Source organism: Mus caroli, unplaced genomic scaffold, assembly GCF_978045245.1.
Source record: "Mus caroli unplaced genomic scaffold, Mus_caroli_1 scaffold_6, whole genome shotgun sequence".
In the NCBI taxonomy this organism is placed as follows: Eukaryota; Metazoa; Chordata; class Mammalia; order Rodentia; family Muridae; genus Mus; species Mus caroli.
Window position 1 is genome coordinate 143501973 of NW_028227261.1, and position 20771 is coordinate 143522743.

The following is a 20771-nucleotide window of genomic DNA, read 5'->3' on the forward strand; positions in this document are numbered from 1 at the left end:
AGTCAAATCTTGAGTTATAAAATTAGGAATTTTTACTCAGTTTTAGAGCTAGAAGCCAGCCCCTGACGTGTACTGGGCAGCTATGGATTGGAATCCATAATTTCAAAGAAAAAAGTCATAATTTTCTGGGGAAATGGGATCTTTGTGTTTGAAAAGGTTCTTCCTGTATAGTGGGAGATTGAGAGGGCTAAGTGGGGTGGGAGGCGGGCAGACAGACCGTTTCCTACAATGTCTTTCAATTATAACCACCCCCATTCTCTCCCAGCTCTTCCCAGATCCACCTCTCTATCCACCTCCAACTTCATGTTTGTTTATATTTTTAATATCTCATTGATTCCAATTTGTGCTGCCAGTCTACTCATGACTGTGAGACCATGCATTAGAGTGAAATTGACCTACCAGGAACCACCCTCTTTAAAGAAAACTATTATCCACTGTCCGGGTCTCCTCAGTTAGGCACCGGTGTGTGGTGTGCCCCCCCCCCTCATACACACTCACACACACACACACACGCATGCACGTCCCATACTGGAATGTTGCCTGTTAGATCTCGTACATAACTTACACAGGTGGCCACACTGTTGTGAGCTCAGACTGCAGTTGCCCCGTCATGGCCAGAAAGCACTGTTAGTTCCTGTCCTCCCCTTCCCAATTTCTAGCTTTTAAACTCTTCCCTTGTGTGATGGTTCCCGACTCTTGGTGTGTGTGGGGGTTGGGGTGTGTGCGTGATTTAGACATCCCATTTCTGGTTGCACAGTCCACTGTCTGCATCCTGACCAGCTTTAAGTTCCTACATTAACCTCCATATCTAGAAACTTCTGCCTACAGTACCCACTGTCAGAACCTTGTCTGAAGAGGAAGGATCCTGTGCCCTGTGCTCTTGGTGCACACACACAGAGGGAGCAAGTGTGGTGGTGTCCCACTTTATCCTGTTCTTCACAGCTGTGGTGATGTGGTTTCCAGAACGAGAGCCTGTGTTTTCCTGTTTCTTAAGTTCGTCATTCGGGCCCCACCTCCTGGATTTGTCACACATTTGAGGCGCAGTCTCTTTTTCCAGCTGCCCTTACGTGGAAGGAAGCATCTTGGGTCTAGTGTTACTCTGGCACCACCGTTTGGTCTTTGGTCTTTCTTAGCCCATTTCCTTCTTTCCAGGGTAGAAGTTAAATGACTGATATGAGTGTACATGAGGACTGATAAGTGATGCTCTAGGCTGGGAGTTGAAGGGTCGTTTGGGAACATTGTACTTGTGTTCCTCACCTGCTCTCTTACTACCCAGCCTCATGTTATAGCATCTCTAGTAAGGTACAATAGATACACACTCCTTTTTTGTACCTAACATATAACAGGCAACTGTAAAGATTTGCATTTAACTATTTGTGTAGATCCAGACTCCTCCCTCTCTCCACGTCTCTGTCTCTCCCCCCCCCAGCCCCCGTTGATGTAGATGTGCATATGCGCTTATGTCCTTTTATACATATATGATGGCCAGAGATGAGTGTTGGGTGTCGCCCTCACCTTCACCTTATAATTGTGAGACGAGGGCCTTTGGTGACCATGCAGCTTGCCAATTCATCCAGGAGGCTCCAGGATCCCACCTGGCAGTGCTGCCTCCCCTGTACTGGGATGACAGATGTGCACTAATACGTCTGTCTCTCTATGTGTGTGTCGGTGGTTGAACTCGATCGTCTTGCTTACTGGCAAGCATCTGATTGTGTTATCTTGTTAGCACAGTGTTGTTACTTGTTTTGAGGTATGTATAAATGAGTGTGTCTGTGTGTGTGTGTGTGTGTAAGTTCTTTTATTTCTGTCTTTTTAACTTCACTTTTTGGTGTCAAATTTAACCATAGGTACAAAGCTTCATTTTTAAAAAAAAAAAAAAATTCAGTTTCATATTTAGGTAAGTAACTCAATTTGAGTTAGCTCTTTATTATTTAAACCTTTTATCGTCTCCGAGTACAGGCATCTGTGGTGGCTTTGTGCTCCTTTACACGGACTCTGGGGATTGAGCTGTCTTGCAGGTACATAAACTTAAGTTGACTTTTCTTCTTTTTTTTTTTTTTGTTTTGTTTTGTTGTTATTGTTGTTGTTGTTTGGTTGGTTGGTTGGTTTTTGGTAGGATTTCAGGTAGGAGTCAAAGTCCATCCTATTATTTTTTGGTTATTTTGTTCCATAACCACTTAACAAACTGAACTTACTAGTTTTGTTTTGCTTTAGTGTATTTAAATTTGTATGTGGCTGGGCAGTGGTAGCGCATGCCTTTAAATCCCTGCACTTGGGAGACAGAAGCAGGTGGATCTCTGAGTTCTATTAGGCCAACCTAGGCTACAGAGTGAGTTCCAGGATAGCCAGGGCTACACAAAGAAAAACCCAATCTCGAAAAAAAATTTTTTTTATATATATGTTTGCACAGAGCACACATGTGGAGGTTAGGGACAATCTTGGGTGTTTTAAGGTGACCTTTATATTTGAGGCAAGTCTAGTTGACCTTCAAGCTTCCAGGGCTCCATCTTCTCTTCCTGTCTCACCACCACAGAGAGTGGTGCATACACTCCCACATCCAGCCTTTTACATGCGTTGTGCTGATTTGAACTTGGGTCCTCACGCTTGTAGGGCAAAGACCTTACCTCTTGAGCCTTGCTGTTGTTTTTAATTGTGGTTCTGGGTATCCCACTGGAGTTCTCAGGCAAGTTAAGCACATGCTCTACCACTGAGCTACACTGAAACGCTAATGCCTATAGATCTGACACTCAAGGTTGAGGCAAAAGGCTTGCTTTCTGGGGTATTTACTACACTAGATCTTAGCTAGAAAATGCGGGTTATACTGGGTGAGCTTTTTAGCTTTTTAGCTGGTTGCAATTTTCATGGTGCTTTTGTGAGTTGAATTGTTGCCATTGTTGGGTTAATTTTTGTTTCAATAATTGCTACCTCAGGAACTGAATATAATTGTCCTTTATGATGTTAAATGTCACCCTCCACATTTGTACGGGTTTCAGGGACAGAATTCATATCACCAGGTTTATGCAGCGAGTATATTTATCCTTTGCTCCACCTCACCAGCTCTTGACTACTTGGTTTTAGTTTATGTAGCTCTGCTGTAGTTAAGTTTTTATTCCATCTGCATTCATTGGATGTTGACCTGGGTGTGAATATGTATGTTCCATTTCCAAGAGTAGAGGTCAGAGACAGACAGTTCTTTCCCTCCACGTGGGTTCCAGGGATCATGCTTGGGTCTCAGACTCAACAGTAGGTGCTTCTACCCGCTATGCTGCCGCACTGGCTTCTTATCTGCTGTCTGTCTACCTATCTATCTAGTTTGAAGGTAACCAAGACTCTATACTTAATTTATAGAGGATCTTTAGACAAAAAGCAATGAAATGTGAAAGGAAAGTATATGAAAATAAGTCTGTTAGGGAAGGGAGAAGACATTCATGTCCTTCATGGAAGAGTCTGGTGGGTACTACTGAAACGTAGAGAGAGCTTCATGGTCTTTGCATATTAGACTCACATCAGATATCTGGTATGTATAGATACTTGATGAATGCTAATCTAAATATGAAGAAATCATGAAACTTGAGAAGTCAGAATGGATTTGCTCATGGGTTAAGAGCACTTACTCTTTGAAAGACCACGGTTCAATTCCTAGCACCCACATGGAAGCACTCACTGTTTCCTCAGGCACCAGACATACCTGCAGGGAAAGCACTCAGATGAATAAAATAAATCTTAAAAAACAAAGCAAAACAAAATGCTGGGTGGTGGTGGTGTGTGCCTTAATTCCCAGCACCTGGGAGGCAGAGACTGATGGATCTCTGAATTTGAGGTCATTGTGGTCTACGGAGTGAGTTCCAAGACATCTGGAGAAAAACCCTGTCTAACAAAACAAAAAGGAGAAATTGGTGTGGTCTTTCTAGTTTGACAAAGTGCTAACTGGTATTGTTCTCAGTAGGAAATTAATTTTAAGTTCTTTCTCACCTCTGTTAAAATGCCGAAGTTGTTGGTTTGAGTTCAGGTGAGCACACACCCTGTTTCTAGTGTTGGTTGCTTGTCTTAGTTAGGGTTTACTGCTGTGAACAGACACCATGACCAAGGCAAGTCTTATAAAAAACAACATTTAATTGGGGCTGGCTTACAGGTTCAGAGGTTCAGTCCATTATCATCAAGGTGGGAGCATGGCAGTATCCAGGCAGGCATGGCGCAGGAGGAGCTGAGAGTTCTATGTCTTCATCCAAAGGCTGCTAGTGGAAGACTGACTTCCAGGCAACTAGGGTGAGGATCTTATGCCCACACCCACAGTGACACACCCATTCCAACCAGGTCACACCCATTCCAACAAGGCCACACCTCCAGATGGTGCCACTCCCTGGTCCAAGGATATACAAACCATCACAGTTGCACAAGCCTTTAAAGCAGTGATTTCCATTTTGTTTTTCATTGGAATCACTTGGGTTGCTTTTAAATGTATTGGCACAGGGATGTATCATTTGACTTTCTTGAGTCTTTGATTTTTGATCTGGAGGGGAGCACAAGCCGGTTCTTAGCAGGAAAGTGAAGGGTCTCCCCAGCTGTTTTAAACTTGTCACATGGTTGAGGATTCTGATTTAGAGACTGAAGGTTTGGTGCTGGGTGCCCAGTGCTGTTTTTAGGCTTCTATTACTTACTAAGTGATAATGAGGATAATAAGTTAATGTCATAGAATCTTAATGAGTATGTTAAATCACACTTGGAGGAGCATTGCTGTGAAGCTGAAGGTGTTGATCATCCCTGTTTAACAATGAAAGGTTTGTGGGCTAAGTAACATAGTCAGTCCATGGGCTAGAGACACAACTGGTAACCTATTTGTTACAATAATATAGAGTGGATACTCTGAAATGGTACAGTTACTTCTGGGAAGATGACTAGAAGTTCATAATCTAAAGTTGGAATCAGTATTTCTTCTTAAGTTTAGGACTGGGTTAAAAAATATTATGTGCATATTTCAAATTGTAATGATCTGGCTGTCTTAGAACATTTGTTGGGTGGGGAATCCATAAAGCTGATGGATAAGCGAATTAATGAGACTGGTATGGAGGTTGCTAGAGGTACCACAGGAGTTAGGCCACCATGGGTCTTGTGCTTCTTGGAGGAAATTGCTACAGTAACACCTGGAGGCTGCTTCTTTAGTTCCCAGGTGTTAATGGTGATGAATTCAGCTTGTTGTCCTCTTAACCTCTGTGTTGGCAGTTGCCCTGGTGTGCTCTGCTGTGTTGTCTTGGGCGTCATTATTCCTCTGCACATTGATAGAGCCGTTGGTTCTTGGAGAGAGTTCACTTTTGACACTTTTGATCTCTGGCTGTGGTTCCTATAGTCCTTTATAGCCCTTTCTCTTCTTCATGCTTTAATATTCCTGAAAACTGGCTCACTAACCGTCAGTGGTCTGGGCTTTGAAAGTGGCTGAGTGACTTGAAAAGGCTTAATTCTTCCTTCCTCTCCCTTTGAGAACCTTAGAGATTGGGGAAAGTCTTGCATCTAACAGCATGGCGTCAATCCACTACCTCTCCTTTGGCTGCTGTGGAAGTGTGAGACAGAACTCTGGCGTTCTTCTGTCTTAAGAAAGGTAGCGCAGTAAAGCGTAAAAAACCATCACTTTCAGAAAGTCAGTTTCGTAAGCGATGTGTTTTAGAGTAAATACTCATCACTGTGTGTTCCTGTTGGTTCATTGTGCTTTCTCTCCCTTTAGCCCCCCAGGTTCGCCTAATAGTCTTGGCTACTTCCCTACAGCTGCTAATCTTAGCAGTGTCCCGCCCCAGCCTGGCACCGTGGTCAGAATGCAGGGCCTGGCCTACAATACTGGAGTTAAGGAAATTCTTAACTTCTTCCAAGGTTACCAGGTCAGTAGCTTGAAGAAGAAAAATCCTCAGTGCCCTTATTACTAAAGTCCGTTTGCCAAAAGAATGCAGCTAGGAAAGACACTGGTTCTCTAAACTCAACACATGTGTCTGTGCTTGTGGACCCACCTCCAGGTCCATCCTCTTGACAAGATTGGGGCTTTCTTGTGGTGTCATAGTTCCTGCTACGTCATCACCATCTCTGTATCTGTCAGGGCAGGCAGCAGGACGGGCTTTCATGAAGAACAGCAGTAAGGATGTATTTTCTTTGAAATGGTCTGTTAGCTTTGACTTATAAAATAAGCTGGGTGTAGTGTTATAGGAAAAGCCAGGAAGACCTCTGAGTTCAAGGCCAGCCTAGGCCACAAAGTGAAACACTGTCTCAAAAAAGAAAAAAGTAGATCAAGTAAAATAGTGGAGCTCAAGAGATGGCTGGTCTCTGTGTGATAGCAGTGCTTCCTGCTCTTGTAGAAGGCACTGGTGTAGTTCCCGGAACCCACATGGCCAGCTCACACCCATCAGTATCTCCAGGTCCAGAGATTCAGTGCTCTCTTCTGGCTTCAAGGGGCATCAGGCATGTGTATGTATATTCACATATATACAAGCATGCAGGCAAAATATTCATACACATAAAATAAGTTTGTTTTGTATTTTAGACTTAATAAGTAGCTTTGATTGTCCTGGAACTCACTGTATAGAGCAGGTTCAAACTCAGAGACCTGCCTGCCTCTGCCTCCAAAGTGCTGGGATTAAAGATAAGCACCACACATCCACCTTAATTTTATCTTATTTTCCAGACAGGCGGTGCTGGTGAGTTCCTGTAATCCCAGCACTAGGAAAGCAGGGGTCAGTGGATTTCTGAGTTCAAGGCCAGCCTTGTTCTACAGAGCTAGTTCCTGGGTAGCCAGGGCCTCACAGAGAAACCATGTCTCAAGAAATGGGGGGTGGTGGTGGGGCGCACTTATTCCCCAGACCTTGTGAGCTGAGTTTGATCCCTGGGAAAGTCACATGATGGAAAGAGAGAACTCACTCATGAAGGTTGTCCTCTGTCTTCACACACAGCATAAGCACACCCCCAACACACACACACACACACACACAAATAAATGAAGGTAATTTTAATTTTTTTAAAATAATGGAGTGGTAAGGATATCAGTTAGTGTTTCCAGTCTCCAGTACTTCAAATAATTAGAGTAAATAAATAGGAACATTTAAGCATGGGCTGTCCCATTGAGTATTTAAAAATCGTAAAGCCTCTTTTAATTGCACTAGGGAAAAATAAAAATGAAAAACCTGCCTAACCTTGGAGATGAAAATAAGACCCCCACCTAACAGGCTTGTTCTGATTCTTGGACTGGGATGGGTTCTTGTTCTCCATGAAGTGAGCTGGTTTTTCTGCCTTTGCTTTCATCTTGTTTGTTTTGTTTTGCCCACTGCGTGTATCCATCCATCACTGTCTTCGTGGTGATAGATCTGCAACAGTGAATATTACCATTTCTTTTTGGTTCATCTGAGCAAACCCATTTCCTTCTTAAAGTCATTTATTAAGTCAAGTTTTTTCTTCCTATAAAGTCTAAAAACAAGTAACTTTTAGTCTCTTACTGGTCTATGAGCAAAAGCGGTCCTCCTACCCCCTAGAGCTGAAATGAGCTTGAGTCTTCAGAAGAATGAAGTCCTGCGATGCCTCTGAGCATGTGCAGCCCAGCGTGGGCGAGCCCTATCTACAGAGACCATTCCATGTCCGTGACTGAGGGATGGTGTGTTCTTAAAACTGTGTCTGATTAGATAGAATCTCTGACACCACCCTAGCCATTACTTATTGTCTTAAGGACTTTCAAAATGGAAGAAATATTTTCCATTAGTTAGAAAAGTCCAGTACTGAAATCACATTTTGCTCCTCCTTCGCTCACACGTTCTTCCGAAGAGTGGTGCTCATTCCTCAGGGGTCAGTAGCTGATTATTCAGCTGCTGCAGGACTTGAAACGTGTTAAAAGGTTACCTTAGAGACTTCCTTTTTTGCTGATTAAATTATACAGTTTTACTGGAGTTGGATTGAAAAGGTTGCTCATTCTTACGGAAGGAATAGTTAGACTTTTGTGTTTTCCCATTGTAGAGACTCTCAGTAGTTTTCTAGTTTAATTGTCAGCTGGGCTTAATGGTTTAGCTTGGTTCCACCAATTTCATTTACTTTCATACTAAATAAAGTGAAGCAGTCGTACACATACATAATGAGATTAACCAAAATTACTCTTGTGGAGGAAGTACCATGGTTGGCAATTGTGGGTTCTTATTTCCCCTCAGACACATAATCAGGATCATTCTAGATTTAGGATGAACTGCCTGACACAGGACTGACAAGATGGCTCGAAGGTTTATAGCCTGACTGCCTGAACCCATGTGGTGAGAGAGAACTGAAGATTGTCCTCTGACCTCCAAATGTGTGCTACATCACATGTGCATGTGTTTAAAAGTCTGACATGCTTCAAAACTGGGATAACCGAGGCCGGGCGTGGTGGCGCACGCCTTTAATCCCAGCACTCGGGAGGCAGAGGCAGAGGCAGGCGGATTTCTGAGTTCGAGGCCAGCCTGGTCTACAAAGTGAGTTCCAAGACAGCCAGAGCTATACAGAGAAACCCTGTCTCGAAAAACCAAAAAACAAAAACAAAAAAAAAAAAAAAAAAAAAAAACTGGGATAACCTGATAAAATGTATACCACATAACTCCTGAGTAGCTCCTAGCGTCACTCTGGTTAGAGTTGTCTGAGGAGAAGCACAGTGCTGCTACATTAGTTCTTCTCTTGACTTAGGAATTTTATTTTGGAAGTGTTTAGATTTTTTTTTTCTTGCATTAGTTTGAGATACATTTTTACATAGTTTGGCTGACCTCTATAGCACTATAGATATTAGGCTAACCTTCCACATGCCACAATCCTCCTGGCTCCGCTTCCCAAGTGCACCACACTTGTGGCAAGCATTAGGATTTGTAAACTGGATCAGTGAGTCAGGATTGTATGGAGACCTCAGTCACACAAACCTGCAGCCCCACTGTGTGCTTTGCAGGTATGTGCCTCAGTATTTCAAGCTGTGAGGCACACATAAATCTATATTTAACCCAGTTTTTTTATTTCCTACTGTCTTGTTAAAACTGCACATCCCCTTATTTATTGTTAGCCCTTCTGCTCTTCAAGGGACAGATGTCTCCGTGGGGTCCCAGATTCCTTAGATTTGGTGGTAAAATTTGCAGATGACTTCTTAAAAATTGTTCCTTTGAGTGCAATCTGTTTATCTCCCCCTAGCCCTTTCTGTCAGGATTTTAGTATGCAGCCCTGGCTGGCCTGGAACTCCACTATGCAAAGACCCACATCCTTCTCCCTCCACAGTACTGAGATGAAGCTGTGCACCACCCCCTAACTACTATTGTTAATCTTCATGACTTGCTTTAATTTTATCTCTGGCTCTTTCTGATGGTTATACTCTATAGTATATATATAGATATTTATATACTCTGATATACTTAAGCAAATATCTAAGAAATAATTGGTTGTATAAATGAAATTTGCCAGTGATGTCCAATCTTTTAAACAAATATGAAACTTGGGTGTCATAATAGCAAATACCATTTAGGAAACGCATTCTCTTAGTTGGGTCTGGTTGTGCACGCATTTATTCCTAGCATTGGGGGTAGAGGCAGAGGCAGACAGATCTCTGAATTTGAGGTCAGTCTGGTCTACATAGTGAGTTTAACAGGACAACCAGAACTACATAGTGAGACCCTGTCTTGATAAGAACAGGAAGGGGGGGTGGCATAATCTTTAAAGAATTTAGATATATTCTCCCCTTTTACTTCAGCAACATTTCTCTCAAAACTCTTGCAAATTTGTGAATTTCCTCTGTACAGGAATGGGGGAATTCCAAGCTTAGAAAGAGCAAGGATTTTTTGAGTGAGGAGAAATCTGATGGGCAAAGTACGATATAGGGCATAGGGTTCTCCTATCAAACCTGTTGTGGCTGGATATAGTGGCACACATTGTTATCCCAGGGCTCAGGCAGTAAGTTTGAGGCTAGCGTAGGGTATATCACAAGACTATATCACAAGAAAAAAATGCAAAGAAGCAGAATGGACACATAGCTCTGTGGATGGAGTGCTTGCCTAACAAGCACAAAGCCCCGAGTTTCAGCCCCAGCAGCTCATTAAACCAACATGGTAGCACGCACCCATAATCTCAACACTTGAAAATAGAGGCAGGGGCTGGTGAGATGGCTCAGTGGGTAAGAGCACCCGACTGCTCTTCCGAAGGTCCAGAGTTCAAATCCCAGCAACCACATGGTGGCTCACAACCATCCGTAACGAGATCTGGCGCCCTCTTCTGGAGTGTCTGAAGACAGCTACAGTGTACTTACATATAATAAAAAAATCTTAAAAAAAAAAAAAAGAAAAAGAAAATAGAGGCAGGAGTTATCAGAAGTTCAGGGTCATCCTAGGCCTATCCTATGGAGAACCCCCTTTCTGAACTGAAGGGAATTCACTGTGGAAGAAGGGGAAGGGAGCAGGCAGGGTTTCTGAAAGCACTTGGCCGTGTGAGGATTGTTTTGGTCAATAAAGTGAAGACACTTTATTTTAGATGGTGGGTTGCTTATCCTGATGGCCCTTGGGAGTCCTTAGGTACCTTAAATGTTTGTTTGCTCTTTTCATTAGCTGCTACTTTCCGTGGCCTTGGGCTGTCGATACATACTGGGCTTCTTCCTTAACTTTCTGTCTTTGTGTCTTTTGATGACTCATAAAAATTTTTATTTAGTATTCAAGTGAGAGAACTTATTTCAGCAGCTTTATCTCCAGTCTAAAACAATTTAAAATTTACTGGTTTTAGGGGTTTAATGTATAATGCCTGACAAAGTAATTGATGCACAAATAAGTAATATCTGTCATACCCGAAGTCTCCTATTAGAGATCAGGTTCTGGGCTGGAGAGATGGCTCAGCAGTTAAAAGCACTGGCCGGTCTTCCAGGGGTCCTAAGTTTAATTCTCAGCACCCACCTAGTGGCTCAAAACTATCTATGGGATCCAATGGCTTCTCTTCTGGTCTGCAGATGTACATGCTAAGAAAGCATACATATATACATATACATATATACATTTACATGCTTAAAAATAGATCAGGTTTGATCCTCCTTAATTGTTCTGGTGGGTTTGTTTCAGTTTTTAAAACATATATTCAATGTAACTTCTCTCCTAGAAGGATTCTTGATAAATAAACGAAGCATTGAGAGGAAATTAACGTGTGGCTACTAACAGTGTCATTGCTCAGGTTCTAAATGTCATATACTTGTATTGATATATCTGGTTTAAAATAACATCCGCAGTGACGGGCTGTCCATCTTTTGATCCTGTTTGTTTCAACTTGCATTTTAGTATGCAACCGAGGATGGACTTGTACACACAAATGACCAGGCCAGGACTCTACCCAAAGAATGGGTTTGTATTTAAGGGCCCCAGCAGTTAGATCGTCCTCAGAGAAGAAGGTAAGGACCTGTTATGAAAGCTAAATTAAAGGCCCAAGTAGGGAAGCCAAGAGTCTTTGACATCGTCTCTCTAGGAGGCAGGTGATGTGTGTCAGAAGTCTTAGAAATGGGAGGGGATGAAGTTTGTAACCAAGAACACAGTGCAGGTGTAGTGTGTGTGAGTGTGAGTGTGTGTGCTGCTGTGGGTACTGTGGGGTAATCTACTTGGACATTTGTCTGCTGCTCAGTTGTAGGGTGGTGCTTTGTTGTTCTCCTTCTTCCCCTCCCTTTCCTTCCTCTCCTCCTTCCCCTCCTTCCTTTTTCTTCCTCTCCTTCCTTTTTAACTTAAAATGGCTAACAGGATGGCTCATTTGCTGCTTAACCTTGTAACCTGAATTTGATCCTTGAGTCCCACATAGTGCAAATTGAGACTTGACTCTGAAGGTTGTCTTCTGACTTCTACACGCGAACTACACATAAAATAAACGTTACAGAAAAGAAAAAGACACCATTCTAGGAAAAAAAAAATTTTTTTTTTTTTTTAAGCATTCAGCTAAGTCAGATAGAGTTACACATAACCTGTTATTTCCTACCAGGAAGATCACTTGAGCCTAGGCTGGGGTTTGAGTCCAGTCTGGACAGCATTGTAAGACCACATGTATAAAAAAAAACAAACTAGCGTTCATCCAAAGTTATTGAAGGGGCTAGAGAGATGGCTCAGTGGTTCAGAGCACTGACTGCTCTTCCAAAGGTCCTGAGTTCAAATCCCAGCAACCACATGGTGGCTTACAACCATCCAAAATGAGATCTGATACCCTCTTCTGGTGTGTCTGAGGACAGCTACAGTGTACCTAGATATAATAATAAATAAATCTTAAAAAAAAAAAAAACAAAGTTATTGAAAAGCTTTCATTGAGTTAGTGGGTTTTGTCAAGAGGGATCTCCCCCTTATTAATCCAGAAGTTTTCCTAGGATACTCTTGATTCTATGGTTGCCCAAGGAGTTTCCCGGGGCCATATTCATGGATTAGAGTGGCTTATTTCTTCAGTTTGGTTGTCGGATCTCTAGACTTTTCATTTTGCAGTTTAGTTCTTATTTTCACAGTTGTGAGCTTTAACGGTACGGAGTCTAACCTGGCGATGTAAGTGCAGTGGTCCACCATCTTTGAGGAATGCAGATCTGTGTGTGGCTCCTCGTTCTGAGGATTGTTTCAAGGTGCAAGGGATGAGTTTTGGGTCTGTGTTTTTCAGTGAGACTTTACGGTAGCTTGAGGATGATTATGTTGCTCAGAGTGGGAATGGGGTCTGCTCTGTCTGAGCCCTAGTGATAAAAGCACATCATTTTAGCTCACTGACAACTGGGGTGGGGGACATGTTGTTTCTTCTCATGCTGCTTGGAAGAGAATCCCCCTCCTGCCGACATTCCAGGCAAAGCTTCCTAGTGTGTTACTGGGAGTTGCTTCTGTGCTGCCTGGCCATATTTCTCTCCCAGCATCGGTTCTTGCACATTTATTTGTTTCTGGGGGATAGTCCAGCCCTACCCTCTGAGCCGCCCTACCCTCTGCGCTGCTCAGGATGCCTCTGCCTGTGGTGCAAGGAGCTTGTTCTGCCTAGCTTGTCCCTTTAATGTGCCTCATCTATTTAAGATTTCCTTGAATGCCGCCAACCTAGGCTCTCGGCTCCTTGGTCTCTCGTCCACCTTAGATCTTCAGCTCCGTGAGCGCTCTGTCTGCTTTTGTCCTTTGTCATTGTGCTGTTGTCTCCAAACAACAAAAATGGACCTTTCAGGAGAGTGTTTTCTGTTCTTCTCATAGAATGTGTTACATATGCACTCCCTTATCTTACGTGAATGCCTACGTGTATGTCTGCTCCAGTCTTGAGCCCAGTGTCCCATATGTGTTACATATGCACTCCCTTATCTTACGTGAATGCCTACGTGTATGTCTGCTCCAGTCTTGAGCCCAGTGTCCCACAGAGGCTGGACGAGGTCAGTCTTTGTGATGATTCTGTCTGTAATTCCAGAGATTGAAACAGACACCGGAAAAAACTCCAGGTGGACATGGACGACGTGAGTTCCCGTCCACCTTGTGCTACAGAGTGTTTAAACAAACATAGTTCATCAGAATTTTAGGCTTCTGGCTTTTATTTTACTGGGACTGGGTCTTGCTATATAACTAATGTTTTATACTTAGTGGAATCCAGTTATTGTTAATAATCTCCGTGTAAGCTCCATGTTTTGGCACATATTCAAAATTCTGATATTTACAAGGCAGAGGCAGGAGGATTTTTGTGAGTTCAAGAAAGACCAGCCAAAACTATGCAAAAAGAACCCTATTTTTAAAAAAAACAAACAAAAAAAAAAACAACAAAAAAACCCTAAACAAGACGGGAAGTAACAAGTGGGTATGTATGGTGATGCACACCTGTAATCTCAGATCGTGAACGAAGTACAAAGTTCACCTGGCTATTTAGTGAGCTCCCAGGCAGCCTCAGTTGGTCTGCAGCATAAGGCCTGCCTTGTTTCTAAAAAGAAGAGGGAAAAAAAATTCTTCTGTGTACATAATACTTTAATGATAGTGTATGACAAAATAAAACATTGTTTTAACATACATCTCACCAGAAAGGAAAGACAAATTATGAATGTTTGCATCTAAAACTTTAAAAATTATCTTTGGATCATACCGTTGGCTTTTGTTGCTAGGAAGAAAAGGAAACCTCTTTTTGTATCCTCCTTAGATTCTCTTTTTCCTGCTAGCTGTAAAGATTCTGCAGCTTCCTCACTAAATACTGAGATGCCATTAACACACTAACATCACTGAGGTTAAGAAGCAGGTCTATAATCCTGGCCCTTCCACAGAAAAACTCAGGACGGGCATGTAACTTTAGGTGCCCACAAGGTGATTTTTAGTATACTCTAAGGAACTGGGAACAGGAAGGTGGAACCAACTGAGCTCCCATCATGACATGCCCATCAACAACTTTCAAAAGAGTCAAAAGCAAACCAGGAATTGGGTTTCACTGGTGTGGCTAATGGCCATTTCTCAGCCTGCTGGATTATGCAGGACTTGTTTGTTGTCTGAGTTGTTCTATTAGCTGGTGGTAAAATGCCCTCTCCATGGTATTAGCCCTGGGAGAGGAGAAGATCTTTAAGGAGAACTAGAGTGGTGTTGTCTAAAGAGGTAGAGAATTAGGGGACTGTGGTGAATGATTGAATGATTGACAGATTTTACTCTGTGTGTGTGTGTTGAAGCTTTTCCATGCCTAGTGTTTGAAGGTAAGCACTGAATCGCCTCATTTAAACGGGTTCTTTTTTGAATACTTCATCTTAAGTTTGCATCTATTGCCGTTTGTTACTTAGTCACTTTTTCATGGTGGCCCCAGAGTGAGGTCCATTTCCACCTTTTTGTCTGTTTCTCATTTACATGTACAAGTGCACAATGCCAGCGTTTTTATTTTAACTTGAGTGTTTTTGGTTTTATTTTATATACCATGTAAATAAAACAGCATGTGGGGAAGCTGTGTGTGTAAAGATTTTATCCTAGGTCTGTCCATGCGAATCAGCCCTTGGGATCTCAGACCTCAAGTACAGAATGTACAAGTGGTCCAGGCCTTCATCCATAAAGCCACACAGCATTTGCTTACAGCCCACATTATCCTCCTGTATACTCTAATCATTTCTGGACTGCTAATAAAATGCAAAGTGGATGTTCACACACATTGTTCTGTGTCTCCTGGCTATTCTGATACGTTCTATATAGCCCAGACTGGCCTTGACTGGAGGCAGTCCCTTGCCTCAGCTTCCTGAGTGCTGAGTTTACAAATTGTACCACCACAGCTGGCCTGATTCCTGCTGTCCCCTTGGTTGCTAGTTTGGAGAACAGTGATAGGATGGGCTGGAGAGATGACTCTGTTTCTAAGAGTAAATACTGCTCTTGCTGACAAGCTGCATTTGGTTCCTAGTACCCACATCAGGCTCAACATCACCTGTAACTTATTTTCCAGGAGGTTCTCTGCCTTCCTCAGTCACCTCCTCTCAGACACACACATTCCCACACAGCACACACGAGTGCACAGAACTAAAAATAAGAGGGGAAGACGCCAGGCATGGTTGCCCATGCCTTCAATCCCAGTACTCAAGATGTAGAGACAGTTGGAGCTCTGAGTCTGAGGCCAGCCTGGTCTACAGAGTGAGTTCCAGGACAGCCAGGGTTTTTACATGGAGAAAACTTTCTTGAAAAACCAGAAAAAGGGTGGAGTTGTGCACATGATCAGGACGGACGCTTTTCCCTTCTGAACGTTCATCATGAGCTGTTTGAATTTATAAATCTGGATGGATTCATAAGTATGGAGAGCTTGCCATGCCAACATAACCACTACCTGCTCCACTTCCCCCATCATCAAGTTGGTCACAGGGACTGGAGCAGTAGCACTTACCTGGTATATGTGAAGACCTGCCTTTGATCCCCAGTACCAAAATCAGTCAACCTGGTGAATGTAGCATGGTAACCAGTTTTCACCCTTCCCAAGGCCAGAACCCTTTCATACAGTTCCTTGTGTTAGACCTCCCACCATACAATTATTTTGATGGTCATTCATAACTAACTTTGTTGCTGTTATGAATTGTAAATATTTTTTGGAGATGGAGGTTTGCCAAATGGCTTGACAGAGTGCTGGAATGAACAGATGGACTGAAGTGCTAATCAGTCACTGATGGAGGGTTTCTGTCTGCTGTCCATCAGACCTTAGCTAGCGCTGCTCACTGATTGCAACTTTTTTGTTAGAAATTATTTGAAACTCATACTAGAACTAAAGATTTTATTGTAACTATCCGTGTGTGTGTGTGTGTGTGTGTGTGTGTGTGTGTGTGTGTGTTGGCTATACTGATGTCAACAGAGGCTATCAGAACCTCTGCAGCGGGACCAGCAGCGATGAGCTGGCGACCGAGAGTCAGATTAGTCCGCTGGAAGAGGGACACGCACCCTTAACCACTGAGCTGCTTCTCCAGACCTGGTTTTGTTGAATTGGGTTTTGGTTTTAGGTTTGTTTGAGACAAGATCATTCTATGTGGTCCTGACTACCCTGGAGCTCACTGAAATTCTCCTGCTTCTGCCTCCCCATGGCCAGGATTACAGATTTATGCCACCGAGCCCGGCACTGCAGCTCTGTATAAAGCCTGCAATGTTGAGTTGAATGTCTATTGCTAGAAGAATATTACAACACTGACCTGCATGGAAAAGTGGGTAAAATTGGAACCGAGGTGCATGCAGAGTTGTATGTTAAATACACTCAGTAATACAAAGGCAGGGTATTACAGGAACCTATTAAACTCTTAAATCATTGCTTTTGTGAATGTCACTGTGCAATAGAAAGTGGGACTATCCGATGTTCGTCTCCAATATGGAAGACTTTGAAAATTTAAACCTAGAGGTTGTAATGCTGTCTTTTCCCCCTTCAGTGTTTGAAAGACGTATGGTGATCCTGGAACTATCAGACAAGAGAACTTCGAGCAATTTCAGGGGATGTTTGTCTACGGTCAGGCTGCGCCATTCTCGGCCAACACGATTGGACAGTAGTCCTGGGCCTTACCTTTTGCTGGAGTGAGAAGTGAACCCAGCAAAGCCAAACCTTACAACAAGCAACACGCATGGACCTGGCTCCTGGCTGAGCACAAACCGGAATTTCAATGTGAATTTGAAGTCAAAAGGTCTCACTTCCAGCTAACATGGCATCATTTATTTCCTAAGTTGAAGACTTGGACTAAAATGCATTCCACTAGCGTCTACCATCCACCATTAGTTGCTATGGAAGCCTCACTGTGTATTCCCAATTGTCTGTCTCCCTGATCTCTGTAAAATAAAGCCCTCTTGCTAGGTAATTTAAGTGTGCGTTCTTAGAATACGTAAATCCCAAAATAAGGAAAGCAATAAAATAGAACTAATATTTTCTCCAATAGGCCATCATGGTGCCTTATAGTTAAAAACAAATATTTTTAAGACCCTTCAGGCAGGCTGGGCCTGTAGCTCAGTGCTAAAGGGCGTGCCTAGCATACTTGAGCCCTGAGTTGTAGACCTCTGGCCCCCTTGTGTTCTCTCCATACATGCACTTGAGGGTTCCCCTTCTACACACACACCTTGTTAAAGGATTTGAGGGTTTTTCTCTGCAGGTACCACCTGTAAATAAGAATAAAGTAGGGGCCAAAATTTGAAACCAAAAACGAAGCAGCTACATGTAGTTAGTTCCTAGTGTGAGCTGTAACTGAATGTCGGCTTCATATGTATTATTTTATATTGTACTTTTTTCATTGTTAATGGCTTGGACTTTAATAAGAGAAATTGCATAGTTTTCAATGTCATAAAAATAAGACTATTTGAACAGTGTATTCCATAAAGCAATATACTAACCAAAGTGAATGCTTGTATATATTGATAGCCCTTTTCTTTTTACTGCATCACCTGTCGAGGAATTAAAACCTTTAAAAGCGTAGGCATGCTGGCCTGAGGTAAACACTGATAAGTTAGAGTGGCTGCAGCACTCAGTGTTTAGCACCGCTTGTGTAGCTGTGCATGGGCCAGAGTGCAGTATTTGGCGCTAGCTAGTACAGCTGCCTGATGGAACCCAGTGGCAAAGTGATTTGATTCAACCCACATGTTTCTTTGTTACTCTCGTCCTTTGCTTGGATGCAATGCCTAGGTTGTGGCTATTTTTAGTTTGCATCATCACCTTGACTGCGGAGTCAAGCATTGCCCTCTCACTTGACCAACAGTAGCCCTTCAACTGCAGTGGGAAGAAAGAAGAAGAAAATGATTTGATGTTAAAGTTGGTGAAATCTGACATTTGAGATAACCAAGAGAAAAGTTCCTGCTTGATGCCTTTAGCCGCTCCTGCCCGAAGCTCTGAAGGACTAAGATGGCAGAGATGCTTACTATGGTACTACTGCAATTTTTGTAGAGTTGTTACATTAATAATAAAACTTGCCTGCTTAATCTCATTGTTTGCATTCTTGTTTTTGAGGAGGCATGTGGTGATGGGGGCAAGAAGTAGGAAAGGAAAGTCTGCCTGTTTCGTAGGTCAGAGGACCTTTGCCCTAGTTTACCATACTAAGTCACACAAGCTTTCAGTGAACGAGGCTTTCCTGAGGCTTGGCAGTTTGGACAGCTGTGGCACAAGATTGCAATGGACGCCACCCCGCTGAAGAGTCTAAACTACTCTCCTCGTGGTTATACAGTGTGCGCTTTACTGCCTGAGCCTGCCCAGCTCCAGGGTTTGCATTTTCTTGCCGGTTCTCTGTACGGGACAGTGAGCTGGACACTGCTATCCTGATAGAAGGATGTGGCAAGAGGCTTCTGAGTTGGGCACTCTAAGGTATAAAGTGAGCTATCACAAAAACAGGAAAAAAAACAGTATGACCTGGAAGTGGTGCTGCACTCCCAGCACTTGAGAGGCTGAGGCAGGCAGGCTCTACAGAGTTCCCAGATATTCAGGGCTACACACAGAAACCAAATATCTTGTGAAAACCCAATTATGCCATACAAAACTAGTAAGAGCTGCAACCTTAGTGCTTCCCGAATCTACACCCTCCTTGTTTACTGAGTCCCTTAATGTTCACATTCAAGTTCTGTTCATTCTCAGGACCATGTTAAATACTGCTGACTTGTAACAACGTCCCAGAAAAACTCTTAGCTTACCAGCAGCATTTTCCAAAGAAAGATCTCTGACCCTTGCGCTTTGGGTCTTTCCCCATCACGTACAGCAGCGATGGCGCTCTTAAGAAGCTGAGGCTCTGCTCCTTGCATTGCTGTTTTTGAGAGACATCATGGTGTCCTTTGCCTTTGGCAGAATCAACGTGTCCTAGACAAAGCCAGAGTTCTGGTGGAATCAGACTTGGTACAGCTGTCACGTTCATGGTATAGAAAGTTGGAGGACCAGCAGGGCTTGGCAGGTAGGGGTGCATGCTGCACCCTGGAGGACCCGAGTCCAGCCCTGCTATGTACACAGTGGAAAGAGCAAGCAGACTTGTGTTAGTTGCCCTCCAGTGCATGCATAATGCACACATAGGACACAACCACAAAATAAGACTTAAAACATCCATTGAAGTGTTTGGGAAAATCACAGTTGAGTAAGGGTGAGGGAGTGAAAAATGAAAAGGAGCTGGGCGTGGTGGCGCACGCCTTTAATCCCAGCATTTGGGAGGCAGAGGCAGGAGGATTTCTGAGTTCAAGACCAGCCTGGTCTACAGAGCGAGTTCCAGGACAGCCAGAACTACACAGAGAAACCCTGTCTCGAAAAACCAAAAAAAAAAAAAAAAAGAAAAATGAAAAGGAGGGCTGGAGAGATGGCTCAGTAGTTAAGAGCACCTGCCGCCCTTCCCATGTCTTGAGTTCAATTCCCAGCAACCAGAGGGTGGCTCACAACCATCTCATAATAAAATCTGATGCCCCCTTCTGGTATGCAGGTGTACGTGCAGATATACATTAAAACAAAACAAAACCCAGCAGCAGAGAATGAACCTCAGGCCTGGACTCAAGTAGACCTGCATAGCTAGGACTTGTGGCTCAAGCTGCCTAAGCAGGCGTGGCAGTGCAGTTCTTGTTGCTCTGTTATTCGTTAACTATGCAGTACTTGTACACAGTAAATGCAAGTTGACTGGATGTCTTAGTTACTTTTCTGTTGCTGGGACAAAACACTATGGCTGAGTCAACAAAAGAAAGCATTTAATGGGGGAGGGGCGGAGCTCAAGCTTCCAGAGAGCGAGACCTCAGTTCTGTAAGGTTTTGATAGGTTTGTAATCTTGGACTGAGATTATTTACCTGAGATTATATACCAAGGATAGAGGACTTTTGCCCATTGCCCTGGGTTTGGTCTCCAATACAATATAATAATAATGATGATGATGATAAATGTTTCTGGGAGGTTGGAGAGATGGCTCAGTGGTTAAAAGCACTGAATGCTCTTCTGAAGGTCCTGAGTTCAAATCCCAGCAACCACACAGTGGCTCACAACCATCCATGACAAGATCTGGCTCCTTCTTCTACAGTGTACTTACATATAATAAATCTTTTTTTAAAAAAGAAAGAAAAGAAAAGTTAAAAAAAAAAAGAGCGGGGCGTGGTGGCGCACACCTTTGATCCTAGCACGAGGGAGGCAGAGGGAGGCAGATTTCTGAGTTCAAGGCCAGCCTGGTCTACAAAGTGAATTCCAGGACAGCCAGGGCTACACAGAGAAACCCTGTCTCAAAAAGCCAAAAATAAAAAGTTTCTAAGTAATTAAAATTGATTTGAATATTGCCTTATATATCAGTACAGTTCTGATTTTTATATTGAAGTACATAATATATTCAGTCACTTTTCACACTCAGCCAATTACACACCAGTATTTGCAGTTGGGCATGAGATTTACCTAATGCTTTGGTT

General features: G+C 43.0%; 1 protein-coding gene across 6 annotated transcripts in view; it reads left to right on the top strand.

Annotated features, from left to right (window-relative positions):
- The window catches only part of Esrp1 (epithelial splicing regulatory protein 1), a 56400-nt gene extending 38056 nt beyond the window's left edge, over positions 1–18344 (top strand). For 3 of the 6 annotated variants that reach the window (XM_021160315.3, XM_021160314.2, XM_021160313.2), the window contains exons 14-16: positions 5717–5867; positions 11274–11383; positions 16817–18344. In XM_021160315.3, the coding sequence (XP_021015974.1) occupies positions 5717–5867; positions 11274–11348 (226 nt within the window). In that variant the 3' untranslated portion in view covers positions 11349–11383; positions 16817–18344. The remainder of the gene's footprint in view (positions 1–5716; positions 5868–11273; positions 11384–16816) is intronic. The other 3 variants (XM_021160316.2, XM_029475792.2, XM_085839499.1) reach the window with 2 other exon arrangements.
- Positions 18345–20771: the final 2427 nt, after the last annotated feature.